The 26,402-nt window shown below is 41.3% G+C and overlaps 2 protein-coding genes across 6 annotated transcripts in view; one reads left to right on the top strand and one right to left on the bottom strand.

Moving 5' to 3' along the window:
• The window catches only part of ANKRD28 (ankyrin repeat domain 28), a 218,062-nt gene extending 206,231 nt beyond the window's left edge, over positions 1 to 11,831 (bottom strand). For both annotated transcript variants that reach the window (XM_024989835.2, XM_059884931.1), the window contains exon 1: positions 11,455 to 11,831. In XM_024989835.2, coding sequence (XP_024845603.1) covers positions 11,455 to 11,481 — 27 coding nt within the window. In that variant the 5' untranslated portion in view covers positions 11,482 to 11,831. The remainder of the gene's footprint in view (positions 1 to 11,454) is intronic.
• Positions 11,480 to 21,481, top strand: LOC100848527 (forkhead box protein E3). Of its 4 annotated transcripts, XR_003036524.2 has the most exons (4): positions 11,930 to 11,970; positions 12,314 to 12,496; positions 12,918 to 13,012; positions 21,313 to 21,481. XR_003036524.2 is itself a non-coding variant. In XM_059889647.1 (3 exons), the coding sequence occupies exons 1-3, from the start codon at positions 11,480 to 11,482 to the stop codon at positions 21,323 to 21,325; spliced, it is 267 nt and encodes an 88-aa protein (XP_059745630.1). In that variant the 3' UTR covers positions 21,326 to 21,481. The 4 variants fall into 4 exon arrangements, 2 of the variants coding, with proteins under 2 accessions (XP_059745630.1, XP_059745632.1); XM_059889647.1 differs by lacking the exons at positions 11,930 to 11,970; positions 12,314 to 12,496 and adding an exon at positions 11,480 to 11,638; XM_059889649.1 differs by lacking the exons at positions 11,930 to 11,970; positions 12,314 to 12,496 and adding an exon at positions 11,480 to 11,638 and having other exon boundaries at positions 21,350 to 21,481.
• Positions 21,482 to 26,402: the final 4,921 nt, after the last annotated feature.

A 26,402-nucleotide genomic window follows, 5' to 3' on the forward strand; every position in this document is an offset into this window, starting at 1 on the left:
TTCATGTATAATTGACCCTGGTGGGACTACTGGGCTTCCCTGGTGGCTCTGACAGTGCAATGCGTGAGACTTGGGTTCAATCCCTGGGTTGGGAGATTCCCCTGGAGGAGGGCATGGCAACCCACTCCAGTCTTCTTGCCTGGAGAATCCCCATGGACTGAGGAACCTGGTGGGCTCTCTCGGGTTGCAAAGAGTCGGACACGGCTGAGCAACTAAAGCACAGCACAGTGGGACTATGCACACAAAAAATTACCAAATGCTTTATGACTATAGGACACAATTCTATAAATAAATAAGTCATTATTACATATACAAGGATCCTTTAAAGATGTACTCATTTCTATTCGAACTTCAGCTTAGTAATTAATACATTCAGTTTACACTAAATGAAAAGGTTTTACATATGTTCTGAATTACAGCAGTAGCCACCTAACGAATCTTGGGTGTCCCTATTTGTCTTTTATAATCTACTCTTCTAAAACCTGTAATTTAGCAGTTATTAACTTTATGGTTTCATGTACCTCTCAAAGGATCTAATGAAACTATGAACTGTCTTGAAAAAAGTATACATATACACATTCCCTCTGAAGCCCTTCACAGAGCCTACATCAGACTTCCATCACCTGCCAATCAGTCCAAACTTCTTAACCTTGTACTCTTAAGTACTTCATACCGTAGTCACTGTTAATTCAACCAATCTATCTCCAGTCCTTTCCAACTACAACCACCAATCAGGTCTACCTCCTCACTGTGTGTGTGTGTGTGTGCTTGGTCATGTCTGACTCTTTGCAAACCCATGGACTGTAGCTTACCAGACTCCTCTGTCCATGAGATTCTCCAGATAAGAATACTGGAGTGAGTTGCCATGCCCTTCTCCAGGGGATTCCCGATCCAGGGATCGAACCCAGGTCTCTCATACTGCAGGCAGATTCTTTACTGGCTGAGCCACACACCATCCTCTATTTCTGGCTTGCCTTCAGGGATTCCCCTTGTTGCTTTCCTGCACCAATGTCTGCTTTCGACAAAGTCTTTCTGTGAACCTCAAACACCTCCCTAGCCATGAGGGTTTCCCTCTTCCTAAAATCAGATCATCTGATCCTTTCTGAATTTGGAATCATGTTATCTGCAACTCTTACAAAGCATTGCATGTTCTACACTGTATCATACAAGGTATTAAAAAAAAATTAAGAAACATACGACTTAAAACACTTATTTTTAAACTATATGTTAGTTACATTTTCAAAGAATATGCCCCAAGTTTTTCTTCAACTTCTATAAAGCTTTTCACATGAAGCATCTCAAACACTGTGCATTTATTTATGTGTGTCTTCACCTGGTGGCTCAGACGGTAAAAAAAAAAAAAAGCCTGCAATGAAGGAGACGCGGGTTCAATCCCTGGGTCAGGACGATCCCCTGGAAAAGGAAATGGCAACCACTCCAGTATTCTTGCCTGAAGAATTCCATGTATAGTCCATGCGGTCACAAAGGGTTGGACACAAATGAGTGACTAATGCTTTCACTCAATTTCAAGCCAATAAGACTCTTCAGTGCAGAGACAGTAGCTACTGCACCTTTGTGTCCCCCACAATATCCAACACAAAGTAAGGAAACACTTGATATGGAATACTTGAACATCTGAGCATAAGTGTCTTTTGAGCATATCACACATCCTGCGTCCCCAATTAGAAGATTTTTCAGAATCTTTTTTTTTTTCCTACTGTAAAGTCAAATAATGTTCTACCCTTGATAAGGTAAGTGAAATACTTAACAAGTAAGAAGTTACTAACTATCCAAAATAGTGATTTAAATCCATCCAACATGTACTCATTGATATGTCAACTCTGCTCAAAAAAAAAAAAAAAACAAAAAAACAACCTTTCAATATATCAAGTTCATTTCAGTCGTGTCTGACTCTTTGCGACCCCATGAACCACAGCACACCAGGCCTCCCTGTCCATCACCAATTCGCGGAGTTTACCCAAACTCATGTCCATTGAGTCGGTGATGCCATCCAATCATCTCATCCTCTGTCGTCCCCTTCTCCTCCTGCCTTCAATCTTTCCCAGCATCAGGGTCTTTTCAAATGAGTCAGCTCTTCGCATCAGGTGGCCAAAGTACTAGAGTTTCAGCTTCAACATCAGTCCTTCCAATGAACACCCAGAACCGATCTCCTTTAGAATGGACTGGTTGGATCTCCTTGCAGTCCAAGACTCTCAAGAGTGTTCTCCAACACCACAGTTCAAAAGCATCAATTCTTCGGCGCTCAGCTCAGTCATCCATACCTGACTACTGGGAAAACCATAGCCTTGACTAGATGGACCTTTGTTGGCAAAGTAATGTCTCTGCTTTTGAATATGCTATCTAGGTTGGTCATAACTTTCCTTCCAACGACTAAGCGTCTTTTAATTTCATGGCTGCAATCACCATCTGCACTGATTTTGGAGCCGCAAAAATAAAGTCAGCCACTGTTTCCACTGTTTCCTCATCTATTTGCCATGAAGTGACAGGGCTGGATGCCATGATCTTAGTTTTCTGAATGTTGAGCTTTAACCCAACTTTTTCACTCTTCTCTTTCACCTTCATCAAGAGGCTCTTTAGTTCTTCACTTTCTGCCATAAGTGTGGTGTCTTCTGCTTATCTGAAGTTATTGATATGTTTCCTGGCAGTCTTGATTCCAGCTTGTGCATCTTCCAGCCCGGCATTTCCCATGATGAACTCTGCATATGACTTAAATAATATATCAAGAATTCTTATCTAATGAACATTAACCAAGGAGGCTGACAAAGATGGCTCCTACACACACACAAATCCCAAAGTGAAAGCTATTATCCTTTAGTATTACTGCAAACAAAATTTAACTCAATATGAAACAAACTCAGAAAATGGAAACAAAAAACATCCAGATTATAAATATGCACAGAGGCAGTAAAACAGCATAAAAGTATATACTTTAAATTCTTAAACATGATATAAAAGTTTATGACCAACTGATTCATGCTACTACATGGATGAACCATAAAAATATTATGTAAAGTGACAGAAGTCAGACATAAAAGGACACATGCTGTATGATTCCATTTATATGAAATACAGACAGATTTATAGAAACAGAAAGTAGATTAGTGACTGCTAGGGGTTAGGAGGAAGGGAAAACAAAGCGTGACTGCTAATGGATTTTTGGAGTGATGAAATGTTCTAGAATTAGGTAATGGCTGTACAATTCTGTGAATATAATAAAACTACTGAACACTTTGAAAGGGTGAATTTCATGGTATGCAAATTATATCTCAATTTTTTAGTGTTTATAACCACTTTGGCTATTTTATCTGAAAGAAAATTGTTTCTTAATAGGAATCTTATTGTGTAATAGTTTGCTTCTTCAAGCTGATCTACACTAGAGGTTATAAACTGGTCCTCTCAGTTCACTTCATCACTCAGTTGTGTCCGACTCTTTGCAACCCCATGGACTGCAGCACACCAGGCTTTCTTGTGCTTCACCAACTCCCGGAGCTTGCTGAAACGCACGTCCATCAGTCGGTGATGCCATCCAGCCATCTCATCCTCTGTCATCCCCTTCTCCTCCTGCCTTCAATCCCTCCCAGCATCAGGGTCTTTTGAAATGAACTGGCTCTTTGCATCAGGTGGCCGAAGTATCGAAGCTTCAGCATCAGTCCTTCCAATGAACACCTAGGACTGATCTCCTTTAGGATGGACTGGTTGGATCTCCTTGCAGTCCAAGGGACTCTCAAGAGTCTTCTCCAACACCACAGTTCAAAAGCATCACTTCTTCAGTGCTCAGCTTTCTTTATAGTCCAACTCTCACATCCAAACATGACCACTGGAAAAACCATAGCTTTGACTGGATGGACCTTTGTTGCAAAGTAATGTCTCTGCTTTTGAATATGCTGTCTAGACTGGTCATAGCTTTTCTTCCAAGGAGCAAGCATCTTTTAGTTTCATGGCTGCAGTCATCACTGCAGCGATTTGGGAGCCCAAGAAAATAAAGTCTCTCATTGTTTCCCCATCTATTTGCCATGAAGTGATGGGACTGGATGCCATCATCTTTGTTTTCTGAATATTGAGTTTTAAGCCAATTTTTTCACTCTCCTTTCACTTTCATCAAGAGGGTCTTTAGTTCCTCTTCGCTTTCTGCCATAAGGGTGGTGTCTTCTCCATATCTGAGGTTATTGATATTTCTCCCAGCAATCTCAATTGCAGCTTGTGCTTCATCCAGCCCAGCATATCTCATGATGTACTCTGCATATAAGTTAAATAAGCAGAGTGACAATATACAGCCTTGACAGGCTCGTTTTCCACATTGGAACCATTCCGTTGTTCCATGTCCAGTTCTAACTGTTGCTTCCTGACCTGCATACAGGTCTCAAGAGGCAGGTCAAGTGGTGTGGTATTCCCATCTCTTTAAGACTTTTCCACAGTTTGTTGTGATTCACACAGTCAAAGGCTTTGGCATAGTCAATAAAGCAAAAATAGAAGTTTTTCTGGAACTCTCTTGCTTTTTCGATGATCCAATGGATGTTGATCTCTGGTTCCTCTGCCTTTTCTAAAACCAGCTTGAACATCTGGAAGTTCACGGTTCACGTACTGTTGAAGCCTGGCTTGGAAAATTTTGAGCATTACTTTACTAGCATGTGAGATGAGTGCAATTGTACGGTAATTTGAGCATTCTTTGGCATCGCCCTTCTTTGGGACTGGAATGAAAACTGACCCCAGTCCTGTAGCCACTGCTGAGTTTTCCAACTTTGCTGACTTATTGAGTGCAGCACTTTCACAGCATCATCTTTTAGGACTTGAAATAGCTCAGTTGGAATTCCATCACTTCCACTAACTTTGTTAGTAGTGATGCTTCCTAAGGCCCACTTGACTTCGAATTCCAGGATGTCTGGCTCTAGGTGAGTGATCATACCATTGTGGTTATCTGGGACAAGATCTTTTTTGTCCTTCTTTTTTTAGTTCTTCTGCATATTCTTGCCACCTTTTCTTAATATCGTCTGCTTCTTTCAGGTCCATACCTTTTCTGTCCTTTATTGTGCTCATCTTTGTATGAAATGTTCCCTTGGTATCTCTAATTTTCTTGAAGAGATCTCTAGTCTTTCCCATTCTATTGTTTTCCTCTATTTCTTTGCACTGATCACAGAGAAGGCATTCTTATGTCTCCTTGCTATTCTTTGGAATTCTGCATTCCCTACTAACCCCCTTTTAAAACCACAGCTTTAAGATTTCCTCAATGATAACTACCAACTTGCCAACATTTATAAATAGAAATTTTTCATAAGAATCTGTATTTCTGGCTTCCTACAAAAAAACTGGAGTTCTCAAAATACTAGGCACACCTGCCCAGCAACAATGGACTGGAGCTGATTAGCAGCTAACATACCTGTTATCTGCCATGAATCTCCATCATTCCCAATTGTCTCCTAGATACTGAAGCCAAGTATCAGCTGCCATTCAGCTCCCTGTTTGTGAGTTTTTATCCCTTATCCAAACAAAGACCATCTACCTTTCTTATTAATGTATACTATGAACCACTGCTGATAAAATATAACCCTGTAATTGGTCTAAGGGTACAAATGTCCAGCTATAAGATGAGAAAGTTCTGGAGGTCTAGTGAACAGCGCAGTAAGTATAATTTACAATGCTCTATTGTATATACATAATTGAAAGTTGCTATAAGACAGATCTTAAATACTGAAAGTTGTTACAAGACATAGATCTTAAATATAATTTACAAACGAAATGATAATTACATGAAGGGACAGATGTGACTGTAGCCATGAAATTAAAAGATGCTTGCTCCTTGGGAGGAAAGCTATGACAAACTTAGCGTATTAAAAGGCAGAGACATCACTTTGCAAACAAAGGTCCAGATAGTCAAAGGTATGGTTTTTCCAGTAGTCATGTATGGATGTGAGAGTTGGACTATAAAGCTGAGTGTTGAAGAATTAATGCTTTCTAATTCTGGTGCTGAAAGACTCTTGAGAGTCCCTTGGACTGCAAGGAGATCCAACCACTCAGTCCTAAAGGTAATCAACCCTGAATATTCACTGAAAGGATTAATGATAAAGCTAAAGCTTCGGTACTCTGGCCAGCAGATGCAAAGAGCTAACTCACTGGAAAAGACCCTGATGCTGGGAAAGATTGAAGGCAAAAGGAGAACTGGGTGGCAGAGGATGAGATGGTTAGACAGCATCACTGACTTAGTGGATGTAAATCTGAGCAAGCTCCGGAAGATAGCGAAGGACAAAGGAGCCTGTCATACTGCAGTCCATGGGGTTGCAAAGAGTGAGACACAACTTAGTAACTGAACAACAACATGGAAGTGTTGACTAACTTACAGTCGTAACCCATTTCACAACACATTCATGTATCAGAGCAGTGTTGTACAGTTCAAACTCACATATGTTATGTATGAATAATATCTCAATAAAGCTGGAAAATGTACAAAAAAGATTTTCACAACTCAGATAATCACGATGGTGTGACCACTCACACTCACCTAGAGCCAGACCTCCTGGAATGTGAAGTCAAGTGGGCCTTAGGAAGCATCATTACGAACAAAGCTAGTGGAAGTGATGCAATTCCAGTTGAGCTATTTCAAATTCTAAAAGATGATGCTGTGAAAGTGCTGCACTCAATAAGTCAGCAAATTTGGAAAACTCAGCAGTGGCCACAGGACTGGAGAAGGTCAGTTTTCATTCCAATCCCAAAGAAAGGCAATGCCAAAGAATGCTCAAACTACCGCACAATTGCACTCATCTCACACACTAGTAAAGTAATGCTCAAAATTCTCCAAGCCAGACTTCAGCAATACGTGAACCGTGAACAATACATGAACTGTGAACTTCCACATGTTCAAGCTGGTTTTAGAAAAGGCAGAGGAACCAGAGATCAAATTGCCAACATCCTCTGGATCATCGAAAAAGCAAGAGAGTTCCAGAAAAACTTCTATTTCTGCTTTATTGACTATGCCAAAGCCTTTGACTGTGTGAATCACAACAAACTGTGGAAAAGTCTTAAAGAGATGGGAATACCACACCACTTGACCTGCCTCTTGAGACCTGTATGCAGGTCAGGAAGCAACAGTTAGAATTGGACATGGAACAACGGAATGGTTCCAATGTGGAAAACGAGCCTGTCAAGGCTGTATATTGTCACTCTGCTTATTTAACTTATATGCAGAGTACATCATGAGATATGCTGGGCTGGATGAAGCACAAGCTGCAATTGAGATTGCTGGGAGAAATACCAATAACCTCAGATATGGAGAAGACACCACCCTTATGGCAGAAAGCGAAGAGGAACTAAAGACCCTCTTGATGAAAGTGAAAGGAGAGTGAAAAACCTGGCTTAAAACTCAATATTCAGAAAACAAAGATGATGGCATCCAGTCCCATCACTTCATGGCAAATAGATGGGGAAACAATGAGAGACTTTATTTTCTTGGGCTCCCAAATCACTGCAGTGATGACTGCAGCCATGAAACTAAAAGATGCTTGCTCCTTGGAAGAAAAGCTATGACCAGTCTAGACAGCATATTCAAAAGCAGAGACATTACTTTGCAACAAAGGTCCATCCAGTCAAAGCTATGGTTTTTCCAGTGGTCATGTTTGGATGTGAGAGTTGGACTATAAAGAAAGCTGAGCACTGAAGAAGTGATGCTTTTGAACTGTGGTGTTGGAGAAGACTCTTGAGAGTCCCTTGGACTGCAAGGAGATCCAACCAGTCCATCCTAAAGGAGATCAGTCCTAGGTGTTCATTGGAAGGACTGATGCTGAAGCTTCGATACTTCGGCCACCTGATGCAAAGAGCCAGTTCATTTCAAAAGACCCTGATGCTGGGAGGGATTGAAGGCAGGAGGAGAAGGGGATGACAGAGGATGAGATGGCTGGATGGCATCACCGACTCAATGGACGTGGGTTTGGTTTGATTCCGTCAGCTGGTGATGGATAGGGAGGCTTCGAGTGCTGCGGTTCATCGGGTTGCAAAGAGGTGGACACGACTGAGCAACTGAACTGAACTGAAAAGTTGGAAAATAAATAAAATTTAAATGCAACCATGCAAGGAGAAAAAACCTTGACAGTGACACCTGTTGAATAAAACCCTGTAACTGTTACAGATTCATGCTGTATAAACACATCAAAATGGGAAAAAAATTGAGGGAAAAATTCATGTTTCCACTCCTACAAACAGCAGACATTCCTTTTATTTCATTTACAGTTATTTTCACCTACTAATAAAAAATAGTACAGTAATAACTTCTTACCCCCATATTGGGGCTGGCACAAATGAGGGAGAGCTGTCTCATTCACTGATTGGATAGGAAAGCAAACTACTGTGTTTACTCACTGATTCTATGTTTAAACCAACTATAACCCCCCTGACATTTATGTGCACAAAGAAAAACAACCCCTACCTATGTTTAGTTTCTGTTACCTATGTAACAGACTGTATTAACAATGGAAAAAAGCAAAATAAATACGGAAATAACAGAGAAAAGCTCAAGTGAAAATGAGGACTGAGTAAAATGCTGCCAAGCACCTTCCAGCTTTACAATTCTATGTACTTAAATGGATCTCCTCCTTTCCTCCAAGTAAAATAATTCATATAGCTGAATGGCCTGTTCATAGATGGAAAGGGTTAAAATGGTATTTGCAGGCTTCCCTGGGGGCTCAGTTGTAAAGAATTCACCTGCCAAAGCAGGAGACAGGGGTTCAATCTCTGATCCGGGAAGATCCAAAATGCCTAGGATCAATTAGGCCCGTGGGCCACAATTATTGAGCCTGCACTCTAGAGTTTGGGAGCTGCAGTTACTGAAGCCTGCGGGCCCTAGAGTCTGTGCTCCACAGCAAGAGAAACCACTGCAATGAAAAGCCTGTGCACTCTCTATCAGGGCTCAGTGGTCAAGAATTTGCAAGCCATTGTGGGGGACTCAAGAGATGAGGTTCGACTCCTGGGTGGGAAAGATCCTCCAGAGAAGGAAATGGCAACTCACTCAGGTATTCCTGCCTGAAAAATTCCATGGACAGAGGAACCTGGTGGGCTACAGTCATGGGGGTTGCAAAGAATTGGACAGGATTAAACACGCACCCGCTCACTTAAAGCCTGTGAGACAATCAGACACCCAGCACAGCCAAAAATAAATAAAATTATTTTTTTAAAATACATTTGCATTCCATTTCATTTTTACCATTACTTTCAATAGCTAATAAAATATCAACATACAAGATGACTTCTAAAAGTGGCTATTCCCTTTAAACCAGGCAAAAACAAACTCACTTTTAGCAGTCTTCCAAAAGACAGACCAAATGAGCCAACTACTAGTAGTTTAGAGGTAAACCCTAATGCTCTTTCCCCCATCTGAGCCATGCCACTTCATTAACTTGCCCAAATATCTTCAAGTTTACAGGTGACATTTTACATATCATCCTTAGTTCAGTTCAGTCACTCAGTCGTGTCCGACTCTTTGAACCCCATGGACTGCAGCACGCCAGGCCTCCTCGTCCATCCCCAACTCCCGGAGCTTACTCAAACTCATGTCCATTGAGTCGGTGATGCCATCCAACCATCTCATCCTCTGTCGTCCCCTTCTCCTCCCGCCTTCAATCTTTCCCAGCATCAGTGTCTATTCAAATGAAAAATCTTTATCATCCTTACCATGGACATTATCTAAAACTGGAGTAGCATCACAGTTGCTTCATAACTGCAATTCCTAAATACACAAATACAAAGGTGCAACTGGGTTTTATGTGAAAATACAACCCTGTTTCTGTAAAATGAGATGCTGTCTTTACTAAAAGTTCACCAAATTTCTAATGCACACAATGATCCAAATAACTTTCTTCAAAAGTATAGGACTAAAACAAAAACTGTTACCTCAACTATAAGTTATGGAAACAAGGCGCCATTGGATCAGTAAAGATTAGTGGAGTATCCAGATCAGAGTTTCACACCATTAAAAGCATAACATGAATTAACTGTACAGTAATTAGCAGGAATTGGTTTATGCTCTACCTGTTATTCTTTAATAGTGCTGCCCCATAGAACTTTTTGATATAGATGCTCCACATTCGTGCTGTGCAATACCACAGTCAAGAGCCGCACAGAGTATGGGACACTTGAAATGTGGTTAGCAGGAATGAAGAACTGGATTTATTTTACTTAAAATTAAAGTTAATCTAAATTTAAGTTGCCACATGTGGCTACTGGCTATCATATTGGACAATGCGGTTCAACGATTTGAAATACAATGTATAAACTTGGTTAAATGCTAGAGTTTTTCAAAGTATCAAGTCCTGATGACCTTAATACCAACTAACGATTTGAAATACAATGTATAAACTTGATTAAACGCTAGAGTTTTTCAAAGTATCAAGTCCTGATGACCTTAACACCAACTAAAACCTTCCTGATATCAAATGATACATACACAAGTTCAACCATCGGCCTCCACAGAAAAGTCACGAATGACATGACACTACTTAAAGATTCAAATTTTAAGGTACGATATTTGCTAAGAGACAATACTGAAAAATACATCTTAAGTTTTTCCCCACCGTTTTTCAAAAGGGGATTTCACTTCTGAAACAGTTTCCCAATGCATCCAACTACCTTCCCTTTAAATCTGCTCAATACCTTCTGTTCAGAAAAACAAATGGCAAAAAAAACAAATTCTCAGCACGAATAAGCCTACTGCGATTCGGTGTATTTCACACATTCATTTCCCTTTTCCTTCAGAGGAGATTTCAAATGTTTGCATTGCCTAGAGTCTTACTACCCATCATTCAACGTTTTAAGGTAGACAAATCATTCTGATATCGTGGCGATTTCGTCCCTAGACACAAAAGTATCTCCTCCATCAAAGAGTGTCACGACTCTTAACCGCACTTCAGGTGTTCGTGAACCCGCTCTTCCTGAGTCAAGAAAAGTAACCAAAATGGTGCACAAAACGTCAGAAGAAAACGAGTCTGAGAACTTGCACGGTGAATAACTTAGTCCTTGAGCGGGAAAAAAAAAAAAAAAAGAAAAAAAATCAACCTTCTTTGACCCGGAGAGGCGGCCTCCAACTTACCCGGCGACGCCAACAGGCGAACAAGGTCGTGACCCGCGGTCCCGGCCGCGGGCGGCGCCCGGCCCGGGCGGCGGGAAGCCACCTGTTAGGCCCAGGCCTCACTCACCTGGAGAAGCGAAGGCGCGGACCCGGACGCGGGCGCCCGGCGCGAGCGCGGACCCGCCCCTTGGCGGCGGCAGCGGCCGGAGGCGGCGGCACGTGGGCTCCCCCGGGCCGGGCGGCTCTGACAAGCGGGCCCCCGCGACCCCCGGGGCGCCCCGCCGGCCTCGCGCCGCCCAGCCCAGCGGGCGCCCCGCGGCCCGCCCCGCCGGCGCCCCCGCCCCGCAGCCTTTCCCTCACACGCCCGGAGCCCGCCGCCCCTCGCCTACCTGGTCGCGGAGTTTGAGGAACGCCATGGCGGTCGCCGCCGCCCGGCCGGCGCTGCCGCCTCAGGAGCCTCTCCAGCGCCCAGAGCCGGCAGGTCGGCGGCCGTGCGCTGAGGAGTCCGCGGGCAGGGGGGCGGCGCCGCCTCCCCGCCTCCAGCCGCCCCGCCGCCGCCGCCGCCGCCGAAAGGTGAGGAACCGGAGGGTCCCGCCTCCTCCGCGAGGACTCCCCTCCCTGTTGCTTCCTTTCTTCCTCTCCCCCGTCCGCCGCCTCCTCAGCCGCCGCCGCCTCACGCCCCCTTTTCCCAACACAGCCGAGCGGCCCCCGCGGCCCCGCCGCTCCAGTCCGCGGCCGCCGCGGCATCCAAACTCCACTCCACAATATTACCACCACCGCCCGCCGCGATTGGCGGCCGCGCGGGGGAGAGGCCAGAGTAAGCCGGGCGCCCATTGGCCACGCCGCCGCGCTCGCCCGGGGCCCCGCCTCCCGGACGGGGCGGGGCCGGGCAGGAAGCGGCGAGGGTGGGCGCGGAGCCGCGAGCGCCGGGCGGGGGGCGGGTGTGAGAGAGAGCCGCGCGGAGCCGGGGGAGGGGCGGCCAGGTGCCCGGGGCGCGTGCCCGGGGCGCGGGGGGCGGAGCCCGGCCTGGGGTGCGGGTCCCGACTCCCTCAGTGACTGCCCCGGGGCTCGCGCGTGAGGGGAGCCGGGCAGACGCCCGCCCCCTCACAAAGCCTGAGGAGGCTGCGGGGACCGGGTGGGGGGCTGGAAAGGGCGTGAGGGGTGGAGGGGCCCTCGGGTGCTGCCACCTTCCCGGGAGCGGCGAGGGCATGGGGGCCAAGCCGACTCTCAGGTCTGGACTTCCTTCAGGGTGCACAAAACCCGAGGGAGCGGGCCGAGACGTGGTCCCCGGGAGGCGGCTGTCCCCCCTCGGGGGGCCGCGCAGGAGGGCAGAGGCCGGAGGGAAGGGGCCGAGCCAACTGGCCGAGTCTGACACGTCGAAGGAGAAGGAGCTCTCTTCTCTCCGACCCTCGGCCCTCCGCACCTGAGGAGGTTAGAAAAGGGGGGCGTCCGGGGATGGCTGCCCTCCTCCGGGGGGCGCAGCACCCGTGGGCGGGGGAGGGGAAGACGACGCCGGCCTTCCGGGCGGAACGGCAGTATCTCTGCAGCCAAACGGGCTGTGGACGCCCGAGTCTTTCTCTCTACCCCATAGTTCCAATCCGAAGCAAAGCGATGATGGTTCTCTCCCCGCAAAGCCTCCTGCCTGGCTTGCATTTTTTTTTTTTTTTTTCCGCCCTCTTTCTTCTTTCTCATCTGAGGGGTTTTGCCTCCCACTCGAGAGAAATCAATTAAAAAAAAAAAGATGTGCTGGATGCATCCTTGGATGGAGGAGGAGAGGAATGACTCCCTCACCCTGCTACACACGCCCCCACGCCACCCCACAGCTCTGAAACGGCTTTTCTTTCTTCGGCAGCCGCGCTCTGTTGCCATTCCAGGCTTGTGTGGGAGAAGACTGCTGTGCGCCTGTGTCTGTCCGCCCGGGCGACTCCAGCCCTCGGTTAATGAAAGGTACAGATGGTTAGAACACAAATGTGTGACGTCAGGCTTGGTTTTAGAAAGTTCTCTGTTCCCTGCATCAATTGTGTCTCCTGGGACAGACTTATTTAGAGGATCGATTTTGGTCTAATGGCAAGCAGGAGAAAAGGGAACCTATGCCAAGAATGTCAGTGTCTTGTAGTCCTATGCTTATTACAAAAAGCTTCTTTTAGCCCCATAATAAAAGGAAAGTATCAGAGTGCAAAACGAAAAGCACCGCTGATTGATAGCCTGATCCTTCCACTATTCTTTGACATACCAAAGCTTCGATTCTATACAGTTTCTTATATAATGACATTTCGCATCATATTTCCTACTTAAAATGGAGGGATTTGCGCCACTGCGAGGTAACACTCGTGATGAAACCAAACAGCTCTTGCTTTGCATCCTCAGTACCTCTCGCCCCTTCATCAACTCCTGCACATTAAATAGGGATACTGTTTGCCACCCAGTCTCTCCTTTCAGTTCAGAGAAGGTGAAGGAGTTAACATTGTGGAAACACTTGAGTTCTCCAAAACAGAGATGCTGTGGTAATATTACCGGAGTATTTTTGATCACAAGTTGCCTTTATAAACAGTTACCCATGTGTTGTGTTCACTACAGAGTTCTTAGTCCAAGAATGTAAGAATTTATTCTTATTCATACACAAGCCTTTTAAGCCCTCTGTTTGTCTCAGTTCAGTTCAGTTCAGTCACTCAGTCGTGTCTGACTCTTTGCGACCCCATGAATCGCAGCACGCCAGGCCTCCCTGTCCATCACCAACTCCCGGAGTTCACTCAAACTCATGTCCATCTAGTCGGTGATGCCATTACATTAATACATCACCCTATCCCGGCAACCCACTCCCAATGATCTCTCTTCTAAGTTTAAGTTCTAGAATTGAAAAGCACAACAGGAACTTGATTAGGAACAAGGCAAAGATTCACTTTTGGGAAAACAAATGCCTTTGAGAATGTGAACAAAAATCATGGGCCAAAGATGCATTTTAACAGATTTTAGGCTTGAGCTAGTGAAACTTTTGAGGGCTCTTCTGAAGTTTTCTAATTAATTATAGTTAATGAAAGTATTTTATAAGTTACCATCCCCAACAACCTTGCAAATAGAATGCTCCAAACTCTCCTGATAGATAATGGTTAATATCCAAGTCAGATCAAACCCTCCTCCACCCTAACCACAATTTAATTTGTGTCTTAATTTCACCATTTGTAAAAACTAAGCATAACATTATCTGGCCTACACCTCTCATACAACCAAATAAGATAATGATATGAAAGGCTGTAGGAACTCTGCAGAACCGTTCAAATTTAATGTTATTATTGTAGCAACTACATTTCCATTATCAGGACAGAGGATAACAGTCATTCTGAAAAATAGGAATAAGAAATCTATGTAATTTAGCAATAGGATTAAATAAGGGTTATATTCAAATTCTGACAGTAATTTTTATATCTTTATTATAAGGTTATTCCAGCTTATATATATATAAAATATTTGAATATTAAATCTATAGTATTGAAAAGTCTTCTGTAATCAAAGCTGATGAGGCCAAGAGCTAGAATGGTATCAGTAACCTCTCTCCAACTCTTGTCACCCCATCCTTTTCTGTCACTTTCATCCTTCTTTACTGCACCCAGGCTCTGAACTCACATCTTAAGTACTCTGCAGTCATAAAGGAAACCTCAAATTTTAAAAGTATCAAGAAATAACTAATAAGTTAGGCAAGACTCCTGTGCCCATGCTTCAACCAGTTACTACAACAAGCAGGATCTGAGAATTAATGATAGCTTTGGTACAGTTGTTGTTCAGTTGCTGAGTTGTGACCAACTCTTTGCAACCCCATGGACTGCAGCACACCAGGCTTCCCTGTCCTTCACTGTCTCCCAGAGTTTGCTCAAATTCATGTTCATTGAGTCAGTAATGCCACCCAACCATCTCATCCTCTATCATCCCCTTCTCCTCTTGCCTTCAATCTTTCCCAGCGTAAGGATCTTTTCCAGTGAATTGGTTCTTCCTGTCAGGTGGCCAAAGTATTGGAGCTTCAGCTTCAGCATCAATCCTTCCAATGAATATTCAGGACTGATTTCCTTTAGGATTAACTGGTTGGATCTCCTTGCAGTCCAAGGGACTCTCAAGAGTTTTTTCCAACACCACAGTTCAAAGCATCATTTCTTTGGTGCTCAGCCTTGTTTATGGTCCAACTTTCATATCCATACATGACTACTAGAAAAACTATAGCTTTGACTGTATGGACCTTTGTTGGCAAAGTAACTTCTGTGTTCTTGAATATGCTGTCTAGATTTGTCATAGCTTTTCTTCCAAGAAGCAAGTGTCTCCTAATTTCATGGCTGCAGTCATGGTTTGGAGCCCAAGAAAATCAACTCTGTCACTGTTTCCAGTGTTTCCCCATCTATTTGCCATGAAGTGATGGGACCAGATGCCATGATTTTAGGTTTTTGAATGTTGAGTTTTAAGCCAGCTTTTTCACTCTCCTCTTTCACTTTCATTTAGAGGCTCTTTAGTTCCTCTTCGCTTTCTGTGGTATCATCTGCATATGTGAGGTTATTGATATTTCTCCAGGAAATCTTGATTCCAGTTTGTGTTTCATCCAGCCTGGCATTTCGCATGATGTACCCTGCATATAAGTTAAATAAGCAATGTAACAATGTACAGCCTTGATGGACCCCTTTCCCAATGTGGAACCAGTCCATTGTTCATGTCCAAGTCTAACTGTTGCTTCTTGACCTGCATACAGATTTTGCAGGAGGCATGTAAGATAGTCTGGTATTCCCATCTCTTTAAGGATTTCCCACAGTTTGTTGTGATCCACACAGTGAAAGGCTTTGGCGTAGTCAATAAAGTAGAGGTAGTTGTCTTTCTGGAACTCTCTTGCTTTATCGATGATCCAGTGGATGTTGGCAATTTGATCTCTGGTTCCTCTGCTTTTTCGAAATCCAGCTTGAACATCTGGAAGCTCACAGTTCACGTACTGTTGAAGCCTGGCTTGGAGAATTTTGAGCATTACTTTGCTAGCATGTGAGATGAGTGCAATTGTGCCATAGTTTGAGCATTCTTTGGCATTGCCTTTCTTTGGGATTGGAATGAAAACTGACCTTTTCCAGTCCTGTGGCCACTGCTGAGTTTTCCAAATTTGCTGGCATATTGAGTGCAGCACTTTCACAACATCATCTTTTAGGATTTGAAATAGCTCAACTGGAATTCCATCACCTCTACTAGCTTTGTTCATAGTGATGCTTCCTAAGGCCCCCTTGACTTCACATTCCAGGATGTCTGGCTCTAGGTGAGTGATCACACCATCATGGTTATCTGGCTCATTAAGATCTTGTTTGTATAGTTCTTTTGTGTATTCTTGCCACCTTTTCTTAGTATCTTCTGCTTCTGTTAGGTCCATACCATTTCTGTCCTTTATTGTGCCCATCTTTGCATGAAATATTTCCTTGTACCTCTAATTTTCTTGAAGAGATCTCTAGTCTTTCCTATTCTATTGTTTTCCTCTATACTTTCCTCTCTTCCTCTTTCTTTCTTTTTTTTTTTTTTATTCCTCTTTCTTATACTGAGGAAGTCTTTCTTATCTCTCCTTGCTATTCTTTGGAACTCTGCATTCAGATGGGTATATCTTAACCTTTTCTCCTTTGCCTTTAGCTTCTTTTCTTTTCTCAGCTATTTGTGAGGCCTCCTTGGACAGCCATTTTGCCTTTTTGCATTTCTTTTTCTTGGTGATGCTCTTGATCACTGCCTCTTTTACAATGCTACAAACCTCTGCCCATAGTTCTTCAGGTACTCTATCAGATCTAATCCCTTGAATCTATTTGTCTCTTCCACTGAATAATCATAAGGGATTTGATAGGTCATACCTGAAAGGCCTTGTGGTTTTCCCTACTTTCTTAAATTTAAGTCTGAATTTGGCAATAAGGAGTTCATGATCTGTGCCATAGTCAGCTCCTAGTCTTGTTTTTGTTGATTGTATAGAGCTTCTCCATCTTTGGCTGCAAAGAATATAATCAATCTGATTTCGGTATTGACCATCCGGTGATGTCCATGTGTAGAGTTGTCTCTTTTGTTCTTTGAAGAGGGTGTTTGCTATGACCAGTGCGTTCTTTTGGCAAAACTCTTGTTAGCCTGTGCTCTGCTTCATTTTGTACTCCAAGGCCAAACTTGCCTGTTACTCCAGGTATCTCTTGACTTCCTACTTTTGCATTCCAGTCCCCTACGATGAAAAGGATATCTTTTTTGAGTGTTAGTTCTAGAAGGTCTTGTAGGTCTTCATAGAACTGTTGAACTTCAGCTTCTTCAGCATTACTGGTCGGGGCGTAGACTTGGATTGCTGTAATATGGAATGGTTTGCCCCTTAGAAACAAACAGATCATTCTGTCATTTTTTAGATTGCACCCAAGTACTGCATTTCAGACTCTTTTGTTGACTGTGAGGGCTACTCCATTTCTTCTAATGGTTTCTTTCCCACAGTAGTAGATATAATGGTCATCTGAATTAAATTCACCCATTCCTGTCCATTTTTGTTCACTGATTCCTAATATGTCAATGTTCACTCTTGGTCACCTATTTGGCCACTTCCAATTTGCCTTGATTCATGGACCTAACATTCTGGGTTCATATGCAGTATTGTTCTGTACAGCATTGGACTTTACTTCCATTACCAGTCACCTCCACAACTGGGTGTTGTTTCTGCTTTGGCTTAGCCTCTTCATTCCTTCTGGAGCTTTCTCCGCTCTTCTGCAGTAGCACATTGGGCACCTACCGGCCTAAGGATTTTATCTTTCCATGTCATATCTTTTTGAGTTTTCATATTGTTTATGGGATTCTCAAGGCAAAAATACTGAAGTGGTTTGCCATTCTCTTCTCCAGTGGACCACATCCAGAATTCATGTCTAAAATGATGGAAGGAAAGATATCATGTAGATGTGATCACCTGGGTAATGACTGTGAGCTAAGCAACCACACCCAAGTTTACTTGTTGTGCTACAGTGTGGTGGGTATTTACCAGCACTTTACATGGGTTATGTCCTTTAAATTTTTCAGTAACCTTTTAGGGTTAGGAAACTGGGGTCCAAAGATAGGTGTGCCCTTAGTAGGACCTGAATATACAAGGACCTGGAAAGCCAAAAGCTTCCTAGTTTATGATGTAGGAGATAGACAACTACTGATAACTTTTGAGCAGATAATTCTTATATTATAAAATGATTTTTATGATGAACCTGAAATATATGGAAAATGCATAAAAGAAACTGCCAAAGCAGCAAAGGTATGTTCAGGGACCTAGAGCATAGAATTGGAAGACCTCATATACATATGAAAGAGTTTCTGGAGATGAGGAAATAAAGTATGAAGGAGAAGCAGTCTCCATAGCAATAATATGTGAGAATTTGTCAGACTTGATGAGAAATGAGTTATCAGATCAAAGGGAGATGCTTAGGCTCAAGTGGCATAATTTTTTTAAAATTGAGACCCATACATAATAGTGAAATTAGAGAATACCAAAGACTTGGTCTTTCTTACCAAGTAAGAAATGTTCAAAGATACCACTGAGAAAAGTGAATTTATTTAAAGGGAATTACAGCCATCCTATTAGTAAATTTATTGGCAACAATTGGCTACAGAAGACATTCAAAACATCTTCAGTGTATTGGAGTCCATAACTGAGAAGCTAGAACTCTATTCCTAGCTAAACCATTTTTCTCAAGAGGAAGAACAGAATAAACACATTTTTAAAATTTAGGACTTACAGATGGTCATTGAAAAAAATACAAAAGAATACACTCCAACATGAAAAAAGCTGAACCCAAAAGGAATAAGTAAGTGAGTGGGAGAAGGAAGAATAAACAAACAAATCAGTGAATATCTTGGTTAATCTAAATCAGCAGTATTTTTAAAAAAGACTAGTATTTGGGAATGTTAAAACCCTGTGAAATTAAGTTATTAGCCCTTCAAAATGAGATGAAAAAAGTCGCACTGTGTGACTGTCTGACTCTTTGTGATCCCATGTACTATAACCAGCCTAGCTCCTTTGTCCATGGAATTCTCCAAGCAAGAATACTAGAGTGGGTTGCCATTCCCTTCTCCAGGAGATCTTCCTAACCCAGGGATCGAACCTGGGTCTCCTGTGTTGCAAGCAGATTCTTTCCCAACTGAACCACTAGGGAAGCCAAAATGTGATAGATGATGGCAGAAAGGACTTCTGAGTTAAACATGACTTTTTTTTAATTCAGAAGGAGTGAGGTAGTTTTAAATTTTAGACTTTGACAAGCTACTACATTAGTAAAATTTTTTTGTTTCACTCACTGGGAGAGCTGAAAAAAAACAAGCTTGGGCTGAGCTTCTAGAAAAAGTGCTCTAAACCATGTGATAGAGCTGGTGTGATAAAGACAGTGCTGCTGTTCCCAACAAGCACCAAATGCTAGGAGCTCAACCTCTCTTTATCTGCTCCTGCCATCAGCATCAATGCCAGTTATGTGTCAGAAACTTAGTCTTGCAGTCACGGCCACCTCCACAAACTGGATGTTGGCCTCTTCCTACACAAGGACAGTGGGAGCCACATGCAGACCTTATATCCTTACATCCTCACATTTCCACTTGTGCTTCTGGTTAGCAGGGCCAGTGGTATTGGCCTGCATCCTAGCTGCAAGGGAGGCAGGGAATTTGAGTTCTCAATTTTATACTAGGGAATAGGTATCTATAACCAGGGAATCATCCCAAATATAAAAGGTTTTTTAAAAGGTTATGGCAGCCTTGAATATGACAGGATCCACTAGTGATATACTTACTAAACCTAGAAGGAGATTCACCAAAATAAGAGAAATAGAATGTATACCTTCTAAACCTATAGACAGAGAAAAATAAAATGACCTAGAGAAAAGTCCAGGTTAGCAGACAAAAAAGAAAAAAAAAGCAAACTAAAGTTATGATAAATAGGAAACTCCAATTAGATTGTAGAAAGAAGTCCAAGTATATTCAGTTCAGTTCAGTCGCTCAGTCGTGTCTGACTCTTTGCAACCCCATGAATTGCAGCATGCCAGTCCTCCCTGTCCATCACCAACTCCCGGAGTTCACCCAAACTCATGTCCATTGAGTTGGTGATATTATTAATCACAAAAAATATATATGGTTTAGGCCTGTCTTTTAAAAAGTAACAACATCAAAAAGAAAAAGTTGCTCAGTTGTGTCCAACTCTTTGCGAGCCCATGGACTATAACTCACCAGGCTTCTCGGTCCATGGTATTTTCCAGACAGGAATACTGAAGAGGATTGCCATTCCCTTCTCCAGAGGATCTTCCCGATCCAGGGATCAAACCCAGGTCATAAAGAAACCCAACTATATGCTGTTTGCAAGATAATGGTTAGAACATAGAAGAAGTTTGAGGAAAGGCAATTAAAGAAAACTATATACCAAGAAAATACTAACCAAAAAATTGTTCCTCTAATAACATTAATACCAGATATAATTTAAGCAAGAAGGATTAATTGAGATAAAGAGATGATTTGTAAGAATCATAAAAGGAACTATCCCCCATGATATATTCATAAACTTGTGTGCACTTAACCACATAAAGCAAAAGTTAATGGGACTCTATAGAGAAATTGGCAGATGTACCATTTAAAAACTAATAGACAAGCAGACAAAACATTAAACTATCATTAAATCAATAAGCTTCATACCATGTGAGATACCATAATCTACAGGAAAAAAATAGTTCATGCTACTTCTCCAAGACACTAAATACAGCCATTTTACATGTAGACTTTACCAACGTACAGGAAAAAATGCCTTTTGTTTGTTATGTTTCACAAAGAAACTGAGAACCAAGTATAACCAAGACTGGTGATGACCAAATGCTGCTCAGTCATCTTGTCTTCCAAACCAACCCTGGACCTGTCCAGTTCTTTGACAAGAGCAATTATTTCAACAACAGGGCCCTTGGAACCATTTCACTGAGTCAAAAGCTCTTCTGAGGGGGTCTCTGCTTAACTGCTTTAATTATCTGTCTGCTGGTAATTGCTCCACTGTGGTTGAAATACATGGAAAATGCATATAATAGACTGCCTGAGGTAAAAATATACAGTTGTATACAGAGTTTGATATAAATTCTTAAAAACCAAGCAAGCAAATATCTGAACCCCCCCAAAAAATTTGTTTTAACTCTCAAAGAAAATATTTGTTGCTTAGTCACTTAGTCATATCTGACTTTTTGTGACCCCATGAACTGTAGCTCACCAGGCTCTCTGTCCATTGGATTTCCCAGGCAAGAATACTAGAGTGTGTTGCCATTTCTTCTCCAGGGGATCTTCCTGACCCAGGGATCAAGCCTGCATCTCCTGCATTGTCAGGGGGTTTCTTTACCACTGAGCCACCAGGGAAGACCATACAAGAAAATACACTGCAACATTAAATAAAGTTTTGAGTGAAAGAAATATGAATCCTTTCTTCTGTTTTTCTGTATTGTGCATATTTTATTTGGTGAGAATTGTTTGAGTAGTTTACAGATGTATTGGCGCTTCATGATTTCATTACTTTATTGGAATAAAAAAGGCATGAGATGTAGAAAATGGCAAAAGAAAGTGTGACTGTATCAATAAGCACATTAAATGTGATTGGACTGAACACGCTACTGAAAAGGCAGATTTTATCAGGCTGAATAAAATAGTAAGATCTGACTCTGTGTCACAGGTCAGCAAGAGACACACTGAAATTCAAAGATATAAGTAGATATAAAGTAAAGGATGGAAAAGATACAATGTGTAAAAAAGAGACACAAGAGAATGTAAGTGGGTACAACCACTACAAAAAGCAGTAAGGAGGTTCCTTAGAACACTGAAGATAGAATTATGGTATGATCAGCAATCCCACTCCTGGGTGTTTATCCAGACAAAAAAGTAATTCAAAAAGATACATGCACCCCTATGTTCATAGAAGCACTATTCACAATAGCCAAGACATGGAAGCAATCTAAATGTCCATCGACAGATGAATGGATAAAGAAGATGTGGTACATATACACAATGGAGTACTACTCAGCTATAAAAAAGAATAAGTAATACCATCTGCAGTAACATGGATAGACCTAGAGATTATCATACCAAGTGAAATAAGTCAGAAAGAGACAAATACCATGTGATATCACTTATATGTGGAAACTAATATATAACACACATGAACCTATTTACAAAACAAAAACAGACTCATAGACATGGAAAACAGACTTATGGTTGCTAGGAGGAGGGTTTTGGAGGATGGTTGGAGTGGGAGGTTGAGTTTAGCTATGTAAGCTGTTATTTATAGAATGGATAAACAATATGGTCTAACTGAAGACATTTTGATAAAAGATTGAAATATCTAGAGAATGTAACAATTATATATACATCTAAGAACCAACTCCCAAAATGTATGAAACAAAACCCAGCAGAAATGAAAGAAGAAATAGACAATCAATAACAGAAATTTCAGCAACTTACTTTAAATAATTGATAGTACACCTTTAGAAGACAACACTATCAATCAACTTGCATTAACTAGTATTTATAGAACACTCCACTCAATAATTGCAACATACACATTTTTTTTTCAAGTGCATGTGGAACACTTTCTAGGATAGACCATATACTGGAGTCCAAAATAAGTTCCAATAAAGTAAAGAATATTGAATTTATACAAAGTACAGCCTTTGATCACAATGAAATTAGAGATCCATAACAAATAAATCTGGAAAAATACCACAAATTTGGAAGCAACACCCTGCTAGATAACCAATGAATTAAAGAAGAAATTGTAAGGGAAATTGAATAAGTTGGACTGAATGAAAACAAAAACACAACATATCAAAAGTTATGGGATGGATCTATAACAGTCCTTAGAGTGAAGTATATAGCTTTAGTTTCTTATATCAGAAAAGAAAAAAGGTCTAAAATCAAAAATCTAAGCTTCCCCCTAAAAAAACTAGAAAACAATGAACAAAAGAAACCCAAAGCAAGAAGGAGTGAAATGATAAGTGTTATAAAAGAAAAACAATAGACAAAAATTTTTAATTTGGTTCTTAGAAAAGATCAACAAAATTGGCAAATACTTAACTAGACTGACTAAAGAAACAAGAGAAAAGGCACTAATTATCAACATCAGAAATAAACAAAGGGTATTGCTACCAACCCTACAGAAATTAAAAGTATTCTAAGGGAATATCTGGAGAAGAAAATGGCAACTCATTCTTGTATTCTTGCCTGGGAAATCCCATGGACAGAGGAGTCTGGAGAGCTATAGTCCATGGGGGTCACAGAAGAGTCAGACATGACTGAGCAATTAAACAAGGGAATATTATTGACAACTCGATGCCAACAAATTAAAAAACTTGGATTAAGTGAACAAATTTCTAGAAGTACACAAAACCAACTCAAGAAGAAATAGAATATTTGATTAAACCTACAAGTAAAGAATTTTAATTGCTTTTGAATGTGGTGCTGGAGAAGACTTTTGAAGTCCCTTGGATGGCAAGGAGATCAAACCAGTCAGTCCTAAAGGAAATCAGACCTGACTATTCTTTGGAAGGGCTGATGCTGAAGCTCCAATACTTTGCCCACCTGATGGGAAGAGCCGACTCACTGGAAAAGACCCTGTGCTAGGAAAGATTGAGGCAGGAAGAGAAGCGGGCAACAGAGGATGAGATGCTTGGATGGCATCACCAACTCAGGGGATTTGGGTTTAAGCGAGTTTTAAGAGATAGTGAAGGATAAAGAGGACTGGCATGCTGCAGTCCTTGGGGTCACAGAATCAGACAAGACTAAGCAACTGAACAAAAATAATATATTGAATTAGTGATTTAAAATCTCACAAACAGAATCTCCCCCAGATGGCTTTACAGATGAATTCTATCAAATGTTTAAAGAAGGAATAGTACTAGCCTTTAATAAACTCTTTCAGAAGACAAAAAAGAGAACACTTTCCAATTTATGAGGCCAGTGTTACCCCCAATACCATAGCCAAAGACCTCACAAGAAGAAAAAAAAAAAAAAAGCTACAGAACAGTTCTTCATGGACAAATATTTAAAAATTCTTAGCAAAATATCAAGTTCAACATTAAAATATATATGTATGTAGAGGTGGCTTGTCAAGGTTTCCTGGTTAGGGAAAACCTTGACAAGCCACCTCTACATACCCACACACAGCGAGGAAACGCCACAATAAAGAGAACTCCACAAACTGCCAGAATACAGAAAGGACTCCCAAACTCAGCAATTTAAACAAGATGAAGAGACAGAGGAATACCCAGCAGATAAAGGAACAGGATAAATGCCCACCAAACCAAACAAAAGAGGAAGAGATAGGGAATCTACCTGATAAAGAATTCCAAATAATGATAGTGAAATTGATCCAAAATCTTGAAATTAAAATGGAATCACAGATAAATAGCCTGGAGACAAGGATTGAGAAGATGCAAGAAAGGTTTAACAAGGACCTAGAAGAAATAAAAAAGAGTCAATATATAATGAATAATGCAATAAATGAAATTAAAAACACTCTGGAGCCAAAAAATAGTAGAATAACAGAGGCAGAAGATAGGATTAGTGAATTAGAAGATAGAATGGTAGAAATAAATGAATCAGAGAGGATAAAAGAAAAACGAATTAAAAGAAATGAGGACAATCTCAGAGACCTCCAGGATAATATTAAATGCTACAACATTCGAATCATAGGGGTTCCAGAAGAAGAAGACAAAAAGAAAGACCATGAGAAAATACTTGAGGAGATAATAGTTGAAAATTTCCCTAAAATGGGGAAGGAAATAATCACCCAAGTCCAAGAAACCCAGAGAGTCCCAAACAGGATAAACCCAAGGAGAAACACCCCAAGACACATATTAATCAAATTAACAAAGATCAAACACAAAGAACAAATATTAAAAGCAGCAAGGGAAAAACAACAAATAACACACAAGGGAATTCCCATAAGGATAACAGCTGATCTTTCAACAGAAACTCTTCAAGCCAGGAGGGAATGGCAAGACATACTTAAAATGATGAAAGAAAATAACCTACAGCCCAGATTATTGTACCCAGCAAGGATCTCATTCAAGTATGAAGGAGAAATCAAAAGCTTTTTAGACAAGCAAAAGCTGAGAGAATTCTGCACCACCAAACCAGCTCTCCAACAAATACTAAAGGATATTCTCTAGACAGGAAACACAAAAATGGTGTATAAACTCGAACCCAAAACAATAAAGTAAATGGCAACGGGATCATACTTATTAGTAATTACCTTAAACGTAAATGGGTTGAATGCCCCAACCAAAAGACAAAGACTGGCTGAATGGATACAAAAACAAGACCCCTACATATGTTGTCTACAAGAGACCCACCTCAAAACAGGGGACACATACAGACTGAAAGTGAAGGGCTGGAAAAAGATTTTCCATGCAAATTGGGACCAAAAGAAAGCAGGAGTCACAATACTCGTATCAGATAAACTAGACTTTAAAACAAAGGCTGTGAAAAGAGACAAAGAAGGTCACTACATAATGATCAAAGGATCAATCCAAGAAGAAGATATAACAATTATAAATATATATCCACCCAACATGGGAGCACCGCAGTATGTAAGACAAATCCTAACAAGTATGAAAGGAGAAATTAACAATAACACAATAATAGTGGGAGACTTTAATACCCCACTCACACTTATGGATAGATCAACTAAACAGAAAATTAACAAGGAAAAAACAAACAAACAAACAAACATGTATCTATAAAGCTCACTAAAGCAAAGCACAGTAAAATGAGGTATGGCAATAAAAGGCGTTAAATTTATCAAATAAAAAAAAATAATAAAGTGCTGAAAAATTAAAAAAAAAAGAATAAAAAATGGAAAGCCTAAAATTGAAAAAAAAAAATACTTAAGACTTCAATGTATGAGTTTAATAGCAGATTAGACATTGCAAAACATAGAATTAGTGAACTCCAGAAGATAGGTTCAGTAAGAGGAAAAAAAAAAAAAAACCCACCCAGATTGAAGCACCTCATTGAAGATATGAGGGTGGAGGAGAACAAAAAATACAGAAAAGAACAAAATTCATATATGAGACATGAAGAACAAAATTTAACACACATGTAATTGGAATGTCAGAAAAAGAGAAACAATGGGATCGAGCAATATTTGAAGCAGTTTTGTCTCAGAATTTCCCCAAATCTGACAAAAGCCATCAAATTGCATATTTTTAAACCGGGAAGAGGATAAATATAAAGCAAATGACATTTAGCATGCATGTTCAGTCACTCAGTCATGTCTAATTCTTTGCGAACCCTATGGACTGTAGTCTCCCAGGCTCCTCTGTCCATGGGATTCTCCCAG

Source organism: Bos taurus, chromosome 1 (assembly GCF_002263795.3).
Source record: "Bos taurus isolate L1 Dominette 01449 registration number 42190680 breed Hereford chromosome 1, ARS-UCD2.0, whole genome shotgun sequence".
NCBI lineage: Eukaryota > Metazoa > Chordata > Mammalia > Artiodactyla > Bovidae > Bos > Bos taurus.

What these genes read in the sequence shown, in the direction of transcription:
- LOC100848527 (XM_059889647.1), top strand. Translation starts at nt 11,480, where the DNA reads ATGGCGGTCGCCGCCGCCCGGCCGGCGCTGCCGCCTCAGGAGCCTCTC. An exon ending in GCCGCCGCCGCCGCCGAAAG is followed by an intron (nt 11,639 to 12,917) that starts GTGAGGAACCGG and finishes TTTCTTCGGCAG; the next exon opens with CCGCGCTCTGTTGCCATTCC.